General features: G+C 51.4%; 1 protein-coding gene across 4 annotated transcripts in view; it reads left to right on the top strand.

The window, feature by feature from the left end:
- POLD3 (DNA polymerase delta 3, accessory subunit) overlaps nucleotides 1-10,448 on the top strand; it is a 28,283-nt gene extending 17,835 nt beyond the window's left edge. For all 4 annotated transcript variants that reach the window (XM_088158806.1, XM_088158804.1, XM_088158805.1 and 1 more), the window contains 4 exons: nucleotides 984-1,096; nucleotides 5,120-5,214; nucleotides 5,288-5,369; nucleotides 8,835-10,448. In XM_088158806.1, the coding sequence (XP_088014932.1) occupies nucleotides 984-1,096; nucleotides 5,120-5,214; nucleotides 5,288-5,369; nucleotides 8,835-9,040 (496 nt within the window). In that variant the 3' untranslated portion in view covers nucleotides 9,041-10,448. The remainder of the gene's footprint in view (nucleotides 1-983; nucleotides 1,097-5,119; nucleotides 5,215-5,287; nucleotides 5,370-8,834) is intronic.
- The last annotated feature ends 10,148 nt before the right edge of the window (nucleotides 10,449-20,596 follow it).

Here is a 20,596-nt window from a genome sequence, read left to right as displayed (position 1 = left end):
GAGAGACCCTGCAGGCAGCGTGGGGAGGGCTGGCAGGAGCACCTGTCCTGCAGGGAAGGTGGGAGATTCCCAAGCTTGTATGTACACAGCTTGCAGCACAAAGTTGTGCTTGTTGATCTCCATAGCTCATGTACAGCTGCTTTCAATGCCACTGGTTTACTTTGGGCTGAGGCTCCAAGTTAATTTTAAGTTCAGCCCTTTGTGTTTAATCCAACCCAAACTGACAGGGACAAAGAATCACTACAGTCTGATGGCTCTCTGGTGGCCTATGAGTAATTAATTGGTGGTCTCAATCCATTTCTAACTGAATAGGTAAGCACACCACCCAGCCCACCATCGCAGTGAGCACTAACTGCTTGTCTTATTGATAGTCTTGTCCACGAAGCCAAGGGCCTGGAGGTGTTGGCAGCCTGGAGCTGGGAAGGCCACTTGGGCTGTCCCAGCTCTTTGAGGATACGTGGGCCTTTAGCCTCCAGGCTTGTTCGTCTGACACGTCTCGCCAACATTAAAAAGAAAGAAGCTATTTTATTTTTCCAGTAGTCTTTAAAAATGGCTCCAGGATTCTGAGACACTACCTCATAGTCAGTCAGTGGCAAGCAGTCTGTCAAAAGAGCTTCTGAGTGATGCTTTTGGGGACATTGGGAGCCTGAGCTGAAGAGACAAGATCAGAAATACGCTCTTGCCAGGCTGCCGTGGCCAGGCGAGGTGAGGTGCTGGGCTGAGCTGCAGAGGGGCTAAAGAAATCCTCCTTGTTTTGGAGAGCTGGATGTGGGGAAGGATGAGAGGCCTGGAAATGCTCGTGCACCTATGCCTGGTTGTGCAGTGAGTGTACAGTTCTGAGTATGTGGTGCTCATGTTTTTAAGAGGCATTTGATTTCCTTCCATGAGGAATGTGCTCATCCAAATCCACATGATGCTTTCATGCACACATGACACATAATGGATGTTCATTGCCTTTTTTTTCCCTCTGCTTTTTGTGGCAGTAAAACGAAGAGAGCAGATAGATCAGATGATGAGGAAGAAAGAGATCCCGAAAATGTGAAGAAAAAGAGGAAGCGAATCAAACAACTTCAGTCTGACAGCAGTGATGATGAAGGTAAAAAGATCTGTAAACAATCAGGCATGTAGGTCAGGGGCCTGACTTTCAAAACATTACTCTCCAAATCTATTGGTCAGTGGTTGAGGGAGTAGTTCAAAGGACTAAAGACCGTGGAAATGGCTGAACCCTGAGCTCTCTGTTTATCTTTGTGCTGCAAACACTTGGGCATAGAGTTGAGATGTCTCAAAACAAAGATTCAGTCTTTGTTTTAGCTTAGCTCAGACCTGGCTGTCTCCTCACCAAGTGTGGGAAGGAGATTCCCAAATCTCTTGTGAAAGATAGCACGCCTTCCAGAGCCATAGGGCTGGTCAGAACCAGTTCATGGGGGAGGAAACACTCACAAGTGGCCTCCCTCTCCTCACTGGGTCATTTTTAGTATCTTTATTCTGTCTGTTCGTGGAAAGGGCTTGGAAGACAGTGTTGGAACAAGACATCCAGAAGAAAAGCGATAATAGGGAAGCTGGAGGCGAGGCCGTTGAGCCGTATCCGATGCGACTCTGCGTCTCCTCGGTGGCTGGGACAGGACTGGGGTGCCCAGAACATTGCAAGAGCTGGGCTTGTAATGAGGAACAGCAGGGCTGGATCCCAAAGAATTTGGATAATTGAGGTGACAAATGCCGTTCAATATAGATAACTGGAAAATAAGTTGGGGTTGAGCTTGGGAGTATGTGCTAAATGGAGCAGTCATCCAGCAGGAAAAGAACTTGGGGATCGTTATGGCTGAGTAATTAAAACCACCAGCTTGGTGTAGAGCTCCAGCAATAGAAGGTGAAACAGCAAATGGGGTGTATTGGTGAGGAAGTGGAGTCCCTCAGGAGAGCCAGAGCTCATTCCTCATTTAGTGTGGCTGGCACACGAGCAACAAGCAGGACATCAGGACAACCTGCAGTACCAGGCAGTGGTGGCTGCTGTCGGTATCTTTGCAGTATCTGTGCCACCTCTAGGCCTGCTTTCATAGTTATCCTGCTGCCCACATAATTTCAAATTATCTCTGTCATCAGCTGTGTATCACTTCTTCACTGTTTCACGGGATGATAAATCTCTCAGGAAGCTGTTCTTCATGATTAGCCTTAACTCCATCACATTCCACTGTGAAGCTCCTTGTTTGGCTATAAAATCTATATATATATATATATATATATATATATGTATACATGCCCACACTCTTTGGTATTTATTTCTTTAAATGTTTGTCTTTCCATTTCCTCACCACTCCCCTACTGACAAGCTGAGTTGTTTAGCTCTGAGGAGGGAATTTTGAAATCAGCCCATCCTTGCTTGGCTGGAATCTCTCAGCTCATCCACATCCTGTGAGTGAGATCAGGCAAGTTTGGAATGTTAAAACTCTGGTCTCCTGTGGGGTACCTGTGTGACCCCAGCAGTGTTTAACAATTGATGCTTTTGAATGGGATGCCTCCTAGTTTCATTTATTCCATTTTAGATTCTCTTTAGTGACCAGGGATGGAACCTGAGGGAATGGCTGGAGCTGTGTCAGAGCAGGTTTAGGTTGGATATTAGGGAAAAGTTCTTCCCCAGAGGGTAGTCAGGCACTGGGGAGGTTTTTTGTGGCAGAACCCTCTTTGTTCTTCATTTCTTTGTGTTATGCATTAGAATTGTAAATTTATGCAAATTACAACACACGTCTACAAATATAGATATCACTCAGTTTGCCCTTCCAAAAGAGAAAATGAGAATTGAGAGAACTCTGCCCTTTGGTCCTGCTGCTTGCCCTTCTAAATCCAACCAGATAAAAGAAGATAGATTTGAATTGTTTGGAATATTTCTAGTGAGTCCAAACTGGTAATATTATATTCAGTATTGAAGTAGAAGACTGTGAGTTGGATGAAAAAATCAATTTAAAAAAATATATATACAGCAGCTGGACTTCAAGAAGATATATCCTTGGAAGGGTTGGAAACAGGTTTCTTCAAAGAGCAGGGGCAACTTGAATCAACAGCATCAGTGAGCAAAATGGGGTCTGGAGTGACAGGCACGCTTAGCAAGGTTTTGTGGGTGTGAAACTCGGCCTGCATGGCTGATGTGAAGCACTTATGGGCAATTCTGTGTCAGACCACGACTTCAGTCTAGTTCTGTGTTAGTCTGCTCTTGATGTACTAAAAGTAGCCCTAAATAAGCTCTCCTTACACCAGCATCAGCACATTGTACCACGCTGGAAATACAGAGAGGGCATAAGGCACAATCCTCTCCATTTAAATGGTTTTTCATTAAAAAGTTATATTGGTATGAGGGTTCCTTAGTCACTGCAGGTTGTTTTGCTTCCAGTGCCAGAATAAACTCCACAAATGCTCCCACAGAGGACAGGAGGTTTGGCAGCTTCAGCTGTACCAACACAGGCAGCGTTTCGCAGTGTTGACAAGTGTTTTACAGCCACTTTGGAGGGTGATTTCAGTGGCACTGTGACCTACAAACTCCGTGGGTTTTGGAGAGCCACAGCAGAAGCACTAAAGCTTCTCACAGTTTTTCCAGGCAGGGTCAGAGCAAGCCGAACAAAGCCAGGATTTACATCTTTGGTCCATCCAGTTGCCCAACTTGTATCTGTTTCATGCAGCTGTTGCTGTTGAGCAAACTGTGGGCAGCAGCTAGTGGTTGACTCAGGAGTTATCACATGTCAGAGGGCTGTGTTGGCTAGAAGAGGATAATAAAGTCATAAAACAGCTTGATAGTAGTCCTAAACACTCTGACGTGGGGAGAAGGCGCCTTCTGCCTGCCAAAAGCTGGGGAAATTGTTTGAAGGAAGCTGAAAAAAGCCCAAATTTTCCCCAAGGAATCTAGTGCAGCTGGCACACTGACAATGCCTGCAGCAGCCTCTGCTTGAGCATGGCAGAGGCTTTTCACCAGGCTGGTTTTCAGCCCTCTGAGCTTGTCCTCTCCTAGAGATATTTCCAAAGGGCTGAGGCCGGGATGGGCAGGTTTGGTGCTGGGCCCTCTGTGGAAGCCTTGGCCCAGGGATGAACAGTGGGATTTGAGAGCTCCCACCAGCCCTCCCAGCTCGGAGCAGAGCCCTTGTCTGGCTGGGTCCTCAGAGCCCCAGCCCAGGCACGTTATCCCACTGTGTTTGCATTCCCGTGCCTCGCTCACTGCAGTAGTTGGGAGGCCGAGTCCTTGCTGCAGAAATGTAATTTATGGCTGGGCCTTGGCAGCCCAGCAGCGTTTCCCTGGAGCCCTGGGTAACCTGCAGAGGTCAGCTGGCCGCGTGCCTGGCAGCTCCTCACACTGCTCTGATCCCCGGGGACAGCTCCAGATCGCGGGATGAGGGCGGTGCTGCAGCCACATCCATGTCAGGATGAAGCAATAGGTCACAGGAGCACTTTGTTCCCCCACATCCCAGGGCGTGCGTGGCAGCGTTTCTCACTTGGATCTCCTGGAGCTCTGTCCCCCTGCCAGCCCCGTGGGAGGGTGACCCTGCCTTGCTCGTTGGTCTGAAGCCCTGCTTGTCTCCCTCTGAGGCTGCTGGTAGAGCCTCCAGAGCTCACTTTGCTCCTCACACATGTGTGAAGGTGTCCTTGACTGGTTTGATCAGTCTGGGCATTGAACGGGGTCTGGTGTCCCTGTCCTTGAACCCAGAGGAGAGTAAGGAGATGAAACAGTGAGGGAATCACCTTCCTTTTTTGTGGGGCTTTTTGTTTTCAAATAAAGGTTTGAAAAAATCCCAATCCCTTAACAATCTTTTAGGATGTGTGATAATGTACTGCACTTAATTCTTGGCTTAAGCTAATAGCATGGATTGTTTGGGATGTGCAGCACCACCAGTGAAGCATCAACTCTTTTACCACAGTTTTAATTTCTAAACAAATTACAGTCACTCTTTTTGATAAGTAAGTGAAATGTATAGCTAAAACCTGCCAGCTCCTGTGCCTGGTTTTAAAGTTTCTCTTGGTGGAGCGGATTTTTTTGGCTTATCAAAAATCCCCAGCGTGCTTCTGCCATCCTATCCCACTCTCCTTCCTTTGGGAACTGTGTGGAACATGAGTGCCATCAAGGTGTTCTTCTTCTTGGCAGATGTCCCACCTTCCCCCACGCTCGAGGAAGAGAGAGCTCCATCTCCACCACCTGCACCTGCTCCAAAAGCTGAACTGGAGCCTGCTTCCACAGAGGTGAGAGCAGATTAGAGTGCTGAGCTGCCAGAAATGAGCTCCTGCTTTCTCACAATGCTGCAATGTCCTCCAGGTGTCGGCTGGAGGGAGGAAGAGGAAGCGGAAGCGTGTGCTGAAATCCAAGATGTTTATTGATGAAGAGGAAGGCTGCATGGGTAAGGCTGGCTGTGCCCTGCACTCACTGGAGCTCATTTTATTGGCCTTTTTAACAGGCCAGCCTCTCCAGGCTTAGAAAGAGGTTCCCAAAATCACACTTGGAACTCCTGCTCCCACACTGAGGTAGCTGCACCTCTGGTGAAGGCCTGGGTAGGGAGTCAGAGCTGGAACTGAATCCTTACCCTTTTTTGATTATTCACAGATTTTTCCTTCAGTTCTTTTCCCTTTCTTCCTGCCATCGTGATTACCACCTTCATTTACTCTCCTCTCCAAAGCTACAAACTTTTAAAGATAGTACAGAAAGAGGTTTAGGGTTTGGGATAAATTCTGGGTGAGATAACTTTGTTGGTTTTTTTTTTTTTTCCTTTGAGGATTAAACCAGAGCTGTGCAGAACTTGATTATATGTTAAAGAAACTTAGAGTATGTCAGATAAAGAGGGAATAAGTTGGGGCTTAAATACTTCATAGGGTTTCTGTTTCTGATAAGGGTGTCTCTGCTTTTAGAAGGGAAGAGAGTCCCTACAGAAGTCCTGAGAGCCAGAGGCTTTGAATTCCATCCTGGCTGGACTGTGCTTCCTCCTGTGACCTGGAGAAAGCAGTGTCACACCACTGTGTTTGTTTCCTCCATGTCCTGACATTGAAGCGGAGATGCAAACCTTCAGAATATGTTGGTTTGGTTTTGGGGTTTTTTTTTGGAGGCTTTAAATGCTGAAGAGCTGGAATGTGTTTTTGGTAATGCTTGCTTGTATGGGATGCTTTCATTCTCCAGCCTGGCTGGGCTGAGGGGACGTCAGTGGAGCTCAGCAGTGCTGGGGAAGATGTGGTGCTGCTGTACAGGTCTGTCGTGGTGCTGGGCATGCAGAGACTCGGGCATTCCTGGCCCAGCTCCGGAGCTGCCTGGCCCAGACTCAGCCTGTGTCTGTCTGCACCTGTCTGCAGAGCTGCATCTTCTGTTTCCCATTAGCTTGGTGTGCCTCCCTTCGAGAAACACCAAGCTGTAGCTCTCAGCTACTGGGACTGAAATCCCAAGTGCTGCATTCTTGTCCAAGAACTGGACTTGCACAGAGTTACCCACAGCTCTGGTTCATTACCTTATGGGGTGTTTTGCTCTCCCAGCCCAGACAGAGCCATCAACACACTTGGAGGGAAAATGGAACAAAACAGCATTAGATGGGGAGTTGAGTTTTACAGACTCTGCATCCAGAGTGCAGGAATGTCTCTTCCTGGTTCAGCTGGGAGTATTGCCTTTGTTTCTCTGCTCTTCACCCCCACAGGGTTTCACAGTCCCTGGAAAGTCCAGACTCGTGGTTTTACAGTTCATAGCCATTTTATGAAAAGGGGATGCAAGGGCCTGTCATGCCTTTGGGAGACAGGTCCTGTGGGATGGACAGAGGGATGGAGCTGGGATACCGAGGAACTGGATAGGGAGGAGATGCTGCTTTCTCTACTACAGATCCTGCAGCCTGCTGTGCAGGACTTGCTGTCTGGTTATTGCCCAGTTTCTCTCCACCCTTTCCATGCACAGGTCAAATAATTCAAAGGCTAAATAACTTGCAAATCTCCCAGGCTAACGTAAATATTTGTTATTCTTTGAAATACAGGGTTATTTTCCCCTCTCCTCTTTTTATTTTTTAAACAAACACTAGGTTTTAAGAGATGTTAAATCTTAACATTAGAATGATGCTGTGCTTTATATTTCTCCACAGTTTTAAGTGATGGTTTTCACAATAGCTGCAATAGCAAGGAATTGGTGTCAAAAAGCAAAAGTAATTTAGGGATTAGCCCTGAGGGAAATTGAGCAATTAAAGTGTGTGTGGAGTTAAGCACAATACACATTCCTAGGCATCAACAGAAATCCATGGATTGATGGCCTCCTCTTAGTCTCTGCTAAAGGGGAATTACTGAGGTTTAAGCTTGTGTGTTTCTACCTTGCACTTTCTAAAGCTTCAAAGGACACACATGGACTTGGAGATTGGAATATCCACGTGTGCATTGGAGGGAAATTTGTGTTACAGCATTTTAGAGCTCCCATCATTGGAGCCACTCTGATTTAGGGAGGCTGGCTGTGAGTGGGGCACCAGTAACTGTATCTGTGTACCCACAGGTGCTGTGCTGAAGTTCAGCTGAGATTGCAGCCAAAGAAAGTCGATCTAAGCTGTGTTACTGCAGCTGGAGGGGGTTAACTTCACTTCGGGAGCTCCCAGCAGCTCCTGACAGGGCTGACAACAGGATAAGGTTTTTAAGTTCGCCCAGTGGTCTGTGGAGGCTGCTCCCTGAAAAGCCTGTTGCCTGTGAAGGGAGATTGCTTGGTTTGCAGTCCCTGTTTGAGGTTCTGCTAGAGCTGCCCCGGAGGATTTCATAGCATTCCTCTTCCCAGTCTCTGGTGACGTAGGAAACCTTATTTAACTTGATGCATTAATACAAGCGAAAGCCAGTTTCCCAGAAGAAGGGAAGTTAAGACAGCTGTTTAAAAGAATACAGTTGCTAAAGAAGAATGGCTTACTAGAAGAATCCCAGAGCACTGCTGGGAAAGCTGATATAACAACATTTACTGGGATGTGACGGTGACTTTCATCAGTGGAGCTGACTCCAGTTTAATTTCCGTGAGCGTTGTTTTATATCCCTGGCCTTTCCATCGCCGGGCTCCGACTGCAGTGAGCTGGCAACCCCCTTCAGGCAGTCTCTGATTGCAGACACAGCTTTGAGTTGATTTTTCAGAAAGGATTTCTTTATATTTGCCCTCTTTGGCATCCTCTGTGGAAAGAAGCTGCCCCAAAGGGTTTGTGCCCCTCGAGATGGGCAGTGTCTACTTTGCTCTTCCCTTACTGTGCAATATGCTGGTGAGAGCAGCTTGGGGATGTCTCCAGGTTGTCTTGCCTGGATTTCTGGACAATCTGTTTGCTTTGGCTGTGAAAATTAGACCCAGTCAGAATGGTGGGGATTAGCCATAAAGTAGATGTTCCATTGTCTCATGCTAAACTACTGATTCTGATCTCCTTTGGATTCATCAGGATGCTGCTTGTCAGCCTTTGCCATACGAATTAGAATCTCAGCATCACTGTGGTTGGAAAAGCCCTCTGAGGTCATTGACTCCAACTGTTCCCCCAGCACTGCCAAGGCAACGCTGGCCCATGGCCCCAAGTGCCACATCCACACAGCTTTAAATCCCTGCAGGGATGAGGACTCCACCACTGCCCTGGGCAGCTGTGCCAGGGCTGGACAACCCTTGTAGGGAAGGAATTTTCCCTAATACCCAACCTAAACTTCCCTTGGCACAACCCGAGTCCATTTCCTACTGCTTAAGCTTGAGCAATGGACTTAATCCCTATGTCTGGCATGTGCTCCTTGGACCCAAACCATTCCTTTCCAGGAGTGCAATGGGAAGGCTGCAGTGGGGAGGTCTTTGGTGTAGAGATGGCTTAACCATCATCATCCTCTGCTCCCTTCCCTCTTCTTTCCACCAGTGACTGAGAAGGTTTATGAGAGTGAATCCTGCACGGACAGCGAGGATGAATTCTCCAAGCCCAAGGCACCAGCTCCACACAAACAACCCCTGCTGCCCACCAAGAGAGAACCAAAGGAAGAAAGGAAGAGCACGAAGAAAGGGGCAGCTCCTGCCAACAGAGCCAACAAACAGGTCTCCATCGTGGGCTTTTTCCAGAAGAAATGAACTGGGTCTATCTCCCAGTCCTCTTGGCAGCTTGGGAGTGTTGCTCCCTTTTTCTGTGTGGCTCTCTGCAAGCTGCTGCTGCTTGTGGAGGCCAACGTGCAAGCCCTGGTTACACAAGGTGTCCTGCTTACTGTGTAAGGAAGCACTCTGGACTGGATTTTGTATCAGAGAAAAGTTTTTATTTGTTACTGCAATAATTTCAGTCATCTTCACTAAGCGGTGTGGGAACTGCCAGCTAGAAGCAACATCTAGAGGAACTCTTGAAGGGCTGTTAAGTCTGGTCACATGAAATTGTATTTTTTTAATCACTCCTTTGCTGCTCAGTTTGGAGTTGTGGTGTTTTCCTCCCCTCTTTGTATACCCTCAGCTCTCCAGATTGATCCAGATGTTCACATTGGGTAGGAGCTGTAACATAGCAGGTCTTCAGGCACAGACACAAATATTGAACATCTGCTTCAGCTTTAACTGAATGAAATGTACTTCATTTTCCCCCCAAGACTGGTAAATAGTTTTTGCTCTGCCTTTCATAATCTTTTTTTGGACAAAGCAGTGCATATAAAATTCTCTTACTCTTTTCTTCCTTGAACGTATCCTCTGTAACTTTCTCAGATGGCTAATTATAGACTGGGACACTGTTGGTGTTCTGTCTTTACAAAAACATCCTTGAGGCTTCCCACCCAATTGGCTCTGGAGTAATTGGGGGAAGGCTTTGCTGTTATTGGGAAAGAGCTGGAGGTTTAGCCTTGGAGGCCAGTGAGTCAGAGGGAAGGGTGATTAGAGGGCACTGCTGATAACACCAGGCAGGTACCAGGGAATGTGTGCTGCATTTTGGGGCTGGTAGGTTTTGGGTTGCCTGAAGGGTTTTCTTACAGGCATAAACCAGACAAGAGAAGAGTTTTTCCCTGGACATCTCATCATCTGCCTGCTGGAAGAAGTGTGTCATGGCACATGGTCCTGAAGAACCTGTTATGGCAGAGGAATAAAGCACAGCAATCCTGTTAACCAGAAAGGAGCTCTTGGTCTTGGCTGGTGCTAAGGTTGATAGAGAGATGTAAAAGATTTTCCAGAGGAGCTGATCCTGAACATGCCTGAAGCTTGGGCTGGTGAGTGCTCCCAGACAGGGGCTGGTGTTGTCAGTGTTTGGTTGAGAGGAGCTGCTGCACCCCAGCAGCATCACTGGGTTTGTGCCTGTGCTGTGGCCTGGACAGAGAATGAACAACCCTGTTCTGGTTTAATGAAGAAAGTTTAACTTGAGAGAAAAACCCATCCTGCTGTAGTGGTTCTGTTGTTCTTGGTAGAGTTGAGGGAGTATTTTTAAAGGTAATGGTAAGTAACAAATCCCATTGAATACAGACTTTTTTATTTTATTAATTTGTCCTTATTCATTAAACAATGTGTCAAATCCTGATATCCAGGGGTTGTTGTGATATTTGACTGCATGGAAGTCAGAGACATTTCCCTAGTAAAGCAGGTGAAGATTGCTTCCATCGAAACCAAGGCTGGAAGCTTTCAACTGTTTTTGGGCATCTGAAACCTCAGAATGGCAGGATTCGTATTGAACTTGGACCCCTGGAGTGTCATTCCTGTGGCAGAGGGACAGGACAGGGTGTCCTGGTGCTCGTGCTCCTCACCTCTGCCGTGGTCTCGCTGGAGCTCTCGGCTCCACCCCGACTCCTGTAACCAGATCGACGTCATACGGCACTTCCTCAGGAAAATGACTTAATGTCTGCAGGAGCAGGACCCGGGAGAACTTCAGACTTCCAAAAGTCATGATCTCATACTCCCCACTCCCACACTCCATGGGCTGCCAGCCCCAGGGGGGCTTCAGGTCCCTGGATGCCCCTTGGCCAGGGCTGGAGTGTCCCCAGGCAATGCTGGAAGCAAGGAATTGTCCTGGAGAGAGGGAGAAGGCTCCCTTCGGAGTGGGGACCACTCCTTGGGCACCCAGAGGCTGGAGGGGGAGGAGTGTCTGCGAGCCAGGCTCTGGCCCTTGGAACATGGAGCACATCTCCTGCCTCAGGATGTGATACAGGTGGGGCTCAGGGGGCAAAGGCTCCTTCTGGACATGCAGAGGTCTTTATACCTGTGCATGTGTCATTTGTAGCTGGAGATCCAAATCTCAGGGGGAACTGCTTCTCTCTTCCCACATTTACAAGAGCCTCAGAAGAGGCAGTGGGAGAGGTTCATTCAGTGAAGTGCAGTTTATAGTGTTTCTTTCCTCCCTAACAGCTTTATTTCAGGCAGAGGAGTCTTCATCCTTGTTTTGCATGTGCACTGAGGAGTTGCACTGTCAAGACACTCAGCCTAGAACTATTGCTTGCACTGGGCTCTTGTTGGTGCTTCTGAACCAGCAGCCCCTGGGAAAGGGCTGGAAGTGCTGCTCTGAGGGATGCAAAAGCCCCATCCCTTGTTGAGGAGACAGCTGAGCTGATTTATAACCCTCCTTCCCACAGGGCAGGATCTGCTCCAAAAAAGCGCTGAGCTCTTCCCGCTGGGGCTTGGGGCAGATTGGAGACAGGGATGGAGGGATGGAGGATGGCTGGGCTGGGCTGGGCTGGGCTGGGCTGGGCTGGGCTGGGCTGGGCTGGGCTGGGCTGGGCTGGAGGTGTCCCGGCAGCCTGCTGGGAATTGTGCTCTCCCAACAGGCCATGCCAGCCCGGCCGCAGACAACGGAGCAGGGAGCTACAGGGAGCTGCAGGGCCTTATAAGGAAGCAAAACACAGCTCAGAGATTGCCAGGGAGAGCAGGACCTGCCAGGGCCATGCCTCAGCACCAGGGACCACGGAATCACAGAGTCCAGTACGTTGGCAAAGTCCACGGTGTGCCCAATGCCCACCTTGTCCCCAGCCCAGAGCTCTGAGTGCCACCTCCAGCCCACCCTCGAGCACCTCCAGGGATGGGCACTCCAAACCTCCCTGGGCAGCCCCTGCCAAAGCCTGAGCACCCTTTCCATGGGGAAATTCCTGCTGATGTCTAACCTGAGCCTGCCCTGGCACAACTTCAGGGGAGTTGAGCCTCCTTTTCTCCAGGCTGAGCCCCTTGCCCAGCTCCGTTCCTGGCCCTGGACACGCTCCAGCCCCCTCCAGGTCTCTCTTGTCAGGGGGGGCCCAGAGCTGCCCCCAGCACTGGAGGTGGCCCAGCACAGCCCAGGGGCCATTGGCCTCTTGCTCACCTGGGCTCACCTGGGTTCATGTCCAGCCCCTGGCACCAGCACCCCCAGGACCTTTTCCAGCATTCCAGCCACTCTGTGCCAGCCTGGAGCGCTGCTGGTTCTCTCTGTCGGGGGAATGTGGTGTGCATGAGGTGCAGGTGCTCCTGCCCAGGTGGAGCCAAGGGATGGGCACGAGGGCACAGCAGGGAGCCAGCCCACGAGCATCACCTGCACCTTGGCCTGGGCAGAGAGGAGAAGGGAGTGGAGCTGCCAAACCTAAGGTGGAAGGAAAAGCATCCATGAGATTTTGGAGGGTTGGATGGCTTTTCCACATCTTCCTTCCACGGTGGGTACCACATCCCACTCCTGGGGTGGCATCCATGTGCCGTAGCCAAGCGTCCCATCCCCCGAGGGCACCAGGGCTGTGATGCTGGGCAAGATAAGCCATCCTGCCTGGGAGCTGAGCATCCCGTGGCACGGGCCCTGCGGCCTTATGCAATTCCTGATCTCCCTGTGACCACACCCCCGGCTGTCCCTCGCTGTCCCTGTCCCCAGGAGCATCCCGGAGCCGCAGCTCCCGAGCCGCCCGGCACGTCCCGGCGTTGTTTACTCCTCCCGTCCCGCCGCGTCGCTTCACCCCAGCGCTTCCTGGGCTGGTGTCTCAAAATAGATATTTTTAACCTTTTAAAAATAGAAAGTCTCGCAGAGCAGCAGCTCCTGTTTTTCCATTCCCTTCTCATTTCATCTCAGGGCGCCGGAACCCGAGCCGGGCCACGCCGGGGGTGGCGTGAAGGCGGCCCCGTAAACAGGCTCCTGCAAAAGGGGCACTGGGGAAAACACACGTGCGCCTTGAGAACGAAAAGAAAGGGAAGAAAGAGAAGGAAAGAAAAAAAAGCAGCGAGAAAGGCCGGCCACTTTTCGCACGGAGCCTTATTTGGTGTTTTCATGAAAAGTTATATCTTCACGCTGTAAAAAATGCCACTTATTACTCATGCTTTACTAGGTAAGTGTATTTTCCTTGGCAGCAAGTGCTCTGGGGTTTTTTTCTCACTTCACTACTCCCGTACAAACTATTTCGAAGGTTTCATTAGTTTCTCCATCAGAACTGGCGCTGCTGCCGCTGTCTGAGGGCCGGGCTGTTAAACCCAGACACAGCCGCTGTTTGTTCGGGGCTGTAAAACCCCAGTGTAAAACCAGTGTGTCCCATGGTGGGGCCCACAGGGCACCCTTTCAGCGCTGTGTCCCCTGCTGCCATGGGGACACAGCTGTCACCACTGTCGCCCTGTCCCCTGTCACAGAGCAGGGCTGCCACCGCGTCCCCTGCTCCTTACAGGTGAGTGAATGTCACCCCGTCCCCGTGAAATGCATTGATGTCACCCTTTCCTCATGACCACTCTGTCCCTGTTAGACACACGGCATTGTCACACTGTCCCTACACGCGTGGGTGTCACCAATCCCCGTGCACTGCCTCTGGTGGACATCAGCCATCCCATGGTCCATCCCACGTGTGGGTGTCACCATTGTCACCATCACTATGCGCAGCCACCAGTCCCAGCCCAGCAGGGACATCCATCGCGCTGTCCCCATGGTCAGTACACGCCTGTGGGTGTCACCGTGTCACCACGTCCCCGCAGACACACGGAATCCCCCTCCAGCACCCCTCGGGGACGGTGAGTGGTGGCACAGCCCTGCCGCCAGCCCCGTGCCGGTCCTGCCGGCCACCACCGCCCCCAGGCCGCCTGGCCACGCTTCCCAGCCGCTCTAAAAGCCAGCTTTGTGTTTTACAGCCAGGCCCTCGCTTGGCACACGATTTTAATTAGAGTCTGGTTACACGGCTCGGCAGATGTGGAATGTATTTCTTAGCCCAGGTGGAATAAATCTATTGCCATAAAAACCAACCCCCCTGTTATTAAATTCTCCCTTCTAAATAGCCCAGTATTGAGATGCACAGCCCCTCGCCCCCCCCGCCCACTCCCCCTCAATGCAAACCCTTTTCTAAGTGCTTAATGAGCTTTAATTTTATGATATTCCCTGACTGTATGGAACCAGCTTCTGGTCCTGGCCAGGTTCCCGGCTACCAGCCCCTCTGCAAGGGGCTGCAGGGACTGGTCAGCCCCGTGCCAGGCCGGTTTGGAGTGGCTACCAGGGGCCACTGCACCCTTTTCCCCAGGGAATTAATTCCCCAGGGTGCAGCCCGAGGAAGGGGCATCTCCTCACCCACACTCCCCTCCATTAGTCTGAGCAGTGCCATGGCCAGTGGTTGGCAACTTCAAAACTCACTACAGGGGGAAAAACCACCCAGGAAGCAGCATCTGCTTCCCAAGATCCCATCTCTCCCAGCAGGGACCATGGGCTGGAAAGGGGAGCAGACTCTGCCCTGCTGGCATCAAAGCAAGAACTGGAGCCCGGGTCAAAGCCTGGAGAGCTTTGTGACCCATCACAAGGCTCTGGTGAGCCTCTCACAAAGCTCCAGGATGTCTGAAAACTAAAACAAGGAGAGGGGGGAAAAAGGAGGACATGGGAGAGGAGCATGCACAGAATCCATCCCATAGGATCACCAGAATGTCATTTCCCACAAGTCTTCCACAGACATCTCCCACTGCATCATCCTGAACTATGATGTTTGAAGAACAAAATCCCAGGGATTTTTGCTTGCAAGAGATTCCTCCTCCCTCCCCATACCTGGGGGAAAGGGAACAAAACCCAGGCCCTGTGAGGAGCAGAGCCTGAGCCTTCCCCACCAATTCCCAGCTGGGAGACTTGGCTGTGGGTTTCCCGAGGACTTTTCCCCCAGCTGGCCTCTCCTCTGGCCTGCTGGCTGGGAATTTGCAACCACTTCTGTGCCAAGGAGCTGTGGATGACGTTATCCCTCCTCCCCAGACCAGGTGTGGGGAGCATGGCTGCTCCCTGAGGGTGCAGAACGCCAGGGGGATGAGGGACCATCCCCACCACGACCAGAGACCCCCCAGGCTTGGGGAGAGCATCACCCAAAGCTTGTCTTGAGCCCCGTGCAGGGATCAGGCTGCTCTGCTGCTGCAATCTCCAAAGGAAGGAGCAGGGAGCCAGAGCTGAGCTGTGGCTGCCCGTCCCACCTCTCACCACTTCTGCACATGCAGCCCATCATCTGTTTGTCCTCAGAGACACCAAGTCCCTTGGGCTGAGCCAGCAGCCAAGGCAGCCCAGACATCCCCATCCCAACCTGCACATGTGCTGCCTGGCCAAGGAAGAGAGGGAAAACTCGGCTTTTGTGTCATGGGAAGATGATCTCACAGAGGAAATGACCAACTGGAAAGGGTTAAATTGCCATTGCAAAGGCGAAACCTTCATCAAAATCCTTTTGGATGAATTAGGGTTAACCCTGGCCTTGCCAACCTGAAGGACAAAACTCCTCGAATACTTGGGTGTCCCAATTTGCATCGGAGCTGCTCAGACCTGCAAGGCAAGAGGTTCCCAAAGGTACCAAATGCCTTTTTGGGGATCATGATCCGCTTGGGCCAGCATTTGGTGAGGCTGATCCAGAAATCCAACATTGTGATTGTGATCTCTTGTTTATTAGCAGGCCAACACCATCTGGAGAGTTTGTCCCGGGAATTTTGTGCATCTATCACAGGCTGGGAGCTGCTTAGATGAAGGGCCAAATTACAATCATCTCTAATCAGCCTTTTTTTGTTCCTTTTGGTGATTCACATTCAGCTCCAAAGGCCAATAATCCATCCTGGGAAGGCAGCAAAGCTCTTTGCAGTTTTCCCTGGACACCTCTTGGCCCAGATGGTGATGGCTGAGACCGGCACCACGGCACGTGTTCAAAACTTCCATCCCTTGTGGACCTGGGTCTTCCTGACTTCCAGGGAAGGTCGAGGAGGGAAGGACAATGTGCAGCTCTCCTCTGGGTCTGTCTGGGCCATTCCAGATTCTCTCTCCCCACTTGGGAGGAGCAGGAGCCCACACCAGTGTCTGTGTAACTTCTCGGGATGTGCTAAAAGCGGCTTGGAAGGGGATCAATATTTCCATTCATTTTTCAGTGCCACAGAACAGGAGCCGGAAGCCTGACAGGGTTTGGAGGAGCCCCCGTGGGTCCCTGTGCAGCCCCCTGCCAAATCCTGCTTGCAAACTTCAGCCTCAGGCAGCCCTCAGTGAGCAAAACTCCCCTTTCCCAGGTTTTCCTGTGAGAACTGCAGCCTGCAGCACTCAGCACCCAGCTAAAAACAGATGTGGAGACAAGCAGGGTAAAAAACACATTTTAAACCCCTAAATCTGGCCTGTTAGGATGGACACTGACATTGCAGGTGGTGCTCAGGGGGACACTTGCCTACGTTTCCCATCTAGAAAGTTTTCTTGGAGACCTGCCTGTCCATCTCTCTGTGGACCTGTGGGTTTAATACCTTGTGGTTCCCCTTGCCTGGAGGCTGGAGGATGGATTGCTGAGGTTATCCTGGGGCTTAGCCCTGAGTGAGGCTCTATTCCACATATGTGTGTGTGTCTGTTTGGGGGTCTGGTGGCACAGGGCACGGCCAGGGGCTGGGGAAGTTCACCCACCCAAACTCAGCCCCTAAAGCTGGAAGAGGAGTGGGTTTGGGGTGTAACACATGTGGCCAAGCTCTTTTTCCCTGCTCCTTCCAGGGCCACCACCTTCCACTGGGGGACACAGCCTCAGAGGAGCCGGGTGAGCTGTGGGCTGATGTTTGCTCTGCAGTCCCTCTCCCTGTGTCTCATGGGTCCATCAGGATTATTTGCACTGTCCGTGCAGCTGGGAGGCAAAAAGAGGTGTCTGGGCCAAGCAATCCTTCTTACTTCATTTTCAACTGTTTGCAAAGCCCCTGATCAGACAACCCAGATGGTGCTAAATGGCCATGAAGAACCATTAGACAGTGGGTTATTGTCGTGCTCGTTGAGTTAGATAATTGTGATGGGCCTGAACTAATTAATTTCTACCCCCAAAAGTGGCGCTGAATCACAGTCTTTTGGCAAGACTGGTGAGAAGGACTTGTAAGCAGTTTCCTTTGGATTTATCCAGCCTGTACAAACAGGGATCTCTGCTGGAGCCACACACTTCCATGGCCAAAAAACGAGAGCAAGAAAAGCCACCCAGAGGGTCAGAGGCAGCAAAGTTGGATCTCCCTCATCCCTTGGGGCAGGAGAGCCGTGGGACAATCCACCAGCTCCTTTGTGCCATGGGTCTGTCCTACCTCCCCTCTGGAATGTCCACGTTTGGAAATGGGCAAAGGCCAGACATCCTGCAGGAGGAGAAGGCCTCTGGGGCTGCCCCTGTGCCATGCTGGTCACGTTCCCTCCATCCCTCCTTTGGCTCCAAGGATCTCCAAGGATTTCCCTGCTTTTCTCATCACCCCTTTCTCAGCACCCGTCTTCCAGGAAGCCAGGGGCTTTTTCCAGGATAGTCCTGACTTGCTGGCAAAGCTTCTCTCTGCAGGGATTTCTTTGTTTCCTGATTCTGGGGGTGTCAAGCTTTGACGAAGCTGGAGACAGGGAAATGTGATCCCATTTCCCCAGCAGAACTTGGACAACCTGCCAGATTAGGTACATCCTGAGCTGCTCCTGCATCCAAAAAGGTGAAGGAACAGGAGAAAAGAGTGATTACAGACACATTTCTATGTGAGAAGAGACAGGAAATATTAGGACTGTTTAGTCTGGAGAGGAGACAGGCCTGTGGTGGCACGAGAACAGCCTGTGAGCCCTGCAGCACTGACAATCCTCTGGTTTCTCCATTTCTCATCCCAAAAAAAGAAAAGGATGTGCAGAGGAGAGTGGATACAGGGGAAACGTTGGCCCAGCACGATGTGTGGGTCTCTATAGAGAGATTTTAAGAGAAATCCTGTCCTTTTGGGGAGAAATCCCTTCCTTTGACTGGGGGAAGGTGATATGAGAACATACATCCCAATTCATTGGGAGATGCCTAAAACTTCAAACCATCTGCAGAGCTGTGGACTTCACACAGGACATTTGGAGCAGCACCAAGCCTTCTTTTGTGTGACTGCATTTCCCATGGCAGAGCCCTGGTGACGCAGGGACACCCTGAGCTGAGCAGTGCCTGTCACCAGCACCAGCTCTCCTGGCTGTTCCCAAGGGGAGCAGCTCCAGGGAACACAACCTGGAGGTGTTGGCTTCCCACAGGCAAGGGGGGCTCCGTGCACAATTTGGATATTTTGTGTGACTGAAACCCCGGTGCAATGGAAAGCAGCAGGGGCCAGGGAAGTGAGTGTAGCTGGCAATTATGCAGACATATAGCTTGGAGAAGTGTTTTGACTAACCTGATAATACAGCATGAAATAGCATGGCTCTGATGTAAAAAAGCCCTCAGACCCCAGAGGTAGAGCCAAGGTTTTTGATGGTCACTTGCCATCCATCCCAGAGCACACAGCCACAGGGTAATTCTGGCTGGATGGGACCCCAGGAAGTCCCTGGTCCAACCTCTGTCTCCAAGCAGGGATAACTCTGAAGTTACATCAGGTTGTTCAGAGCTGTGTCCAGGAGAAGGCTGGGTTTCTCCAAGGATGGGATGCCCTTCCCTCCCTCCCTCCCTCCCTAGGTTCCAGTTCCAGCATTCTGAAGGGGAAAATGTTTTTGGCATATCTTCCAGCTGGGCTGGTGTCTGAGTCCATGCCAGGCTCTCTCAGACAGGACATTTGATGTCCCAAAGCCCTTGGTGTCACACAAGCTGGATTTGGGTGTTTGCTATGGCTTTTTTTCCTCTCAGGACATCGGGCTGCCTCCAGGGGACAGCTTCAAGACCCTGGATGCTCCTCTGGCTTGGTGGTGGCACCAGTGGGTGCTGACTTTCTGCTCATGGGTTTCATCCACGTCAGCAAAGGCCCAGGCTGGCTGAAACACCTTCTGATGCCCTGTGGCTGTTCAGGAGGAGCCTGTCCTGAGCAGGGGCCATCAGCCAGGTTGTGCAGAGAGGTGGAGAGCTCGATGTTTTCATCAAACCATTCGTCTTTGAGCTTACCACAGAATCATGGAAGTTGGAAAGGACCTTTAAGATCAATGAGTCCAAATGTGCACCCAGCACACTGACCTATGTGCCCAAGTGCCACATCCACATTGCTTTTAAATCTCTCCAGAAGGGGGACTTCACCACTGCCCTGGGCAGCTGTGCTACAGCTGGGCAACGTTTTAGGGGAAGAGATTTTCCCTAATACCCAACCTGTACCTCCCCTAGCACAGCTTAAAGCCATTACCTTTGTCCTGTCCCTTGTTCCTCGGGAGCAGAGCCTGACCCCACCTGGCTGACCCCACCTGGCTGCCCCCTCCTGTCAGGGAATTGGAGAGAATGAAAAGATCTTTTCCAACCCAAACAACTGCATGCTTCCATGAGCATCTCTGCAGCCACAAGCTGAGGCTGCTCCTCGCTCATAGATGTGCAAGCACAGGCAGTGCTGTGAGGGAAGGAAGGTGCCAGGGCACGGTGTCACCCTGTCCCCGCACCAACCCCGTGTTCACAGCTCGGGGTCTCACCGGGGCCGTGCCTGCCGGGGCGACGGGGCGAGGAAGGCGATGCCACCGACCGCGAGGTGCTGGCTGCTGCCCTGGGGCTGCTGATCCAATTAAAGGGGTTAATCCCAGAGGTACCCCGCGGGGACAGGCTCCTGGGAATGGCTGGGAATCACTGACACCACTGCAGGGATTGCTCACTGACCACAGCCTGTCCCTGTGCCCCACCACAGCAGTGCTGAGACACAGCTTGGCCACCAGCCCGTGTGGCCCCTGTGCCTGTCCCTAGTGCTCTAGCAGGACAGTCCCTTACAGTCCTGGGCAGCTGTGCCAGGGCTGGACAGCCCTTCTGGGGAAGGAATTTTCCCTAATATCCAACCTGAACCTCCTCTGGTGCAACTTGAAGGCGTTTCCTCTTGTCCTGCCACTTGTTCCCTTGGAGAAGAGACTGACCCCATTCAGGTTCCTCTGTTACGTCTCAAAGGGTTTCTCCTGGCCACGGAGCATCCAGCACCCTCCTGGACATGGCAGAGGAGCTCTGTGTGGAAGGCACTGAGCTGGGTTGCTCCCAGGAGCTGTGTCTGTGTCTGGGCTTAGTGTCCATGGTGCCAGCACAGCCTGTATGGGCTCAGCACACTGGAGATACCTGCAGGAACCTCACCTGCACCAGGCAGTGCAGAATTCAGGCTGGTTTCCTCCCAGCCTTCCCAATGAACCCACCAGAGCAGCTTCATTCCAAACACCTCCACTTCTGGTAAATGAGCACAAATTGGCCCTCGGCTCAGCGCCAATTAGATCACACGAGGGCCAGCTAATTAGGCTGACAAGTGAGGGGTCAGGCTCAGCCCGAGGACTGGCAGCATCCTCCCTGCTGCAGCCATGCAGGCGGCTCTGGGGCAGGGAGGTGGCTTGGCCCCTCTGCCTTCACCTCATGGGGAGCCCCCCTCATGCTCAAA

This window comes from Sturnus vulgaris, chromosome 2, assembly GCF_052056855.1.
Source record: "Sturnus vulgaris isolate bStuVul1 chromosome 2, bStuVul1.hap1, whole genome shotgun sequence".
In the NCBI taxonomy this organism is placed as follows: domain Eukaryota; kingdom Metazoa; phylum Chordata; class Aves; order Passeriformes; family Sturnidae; genus Sturnus; species Sturnus vulgaris.
Note: the sequence above shows the minus strand (reverse complement) of the source record. Positions and strands in the feature narration are given on the sequence as shown.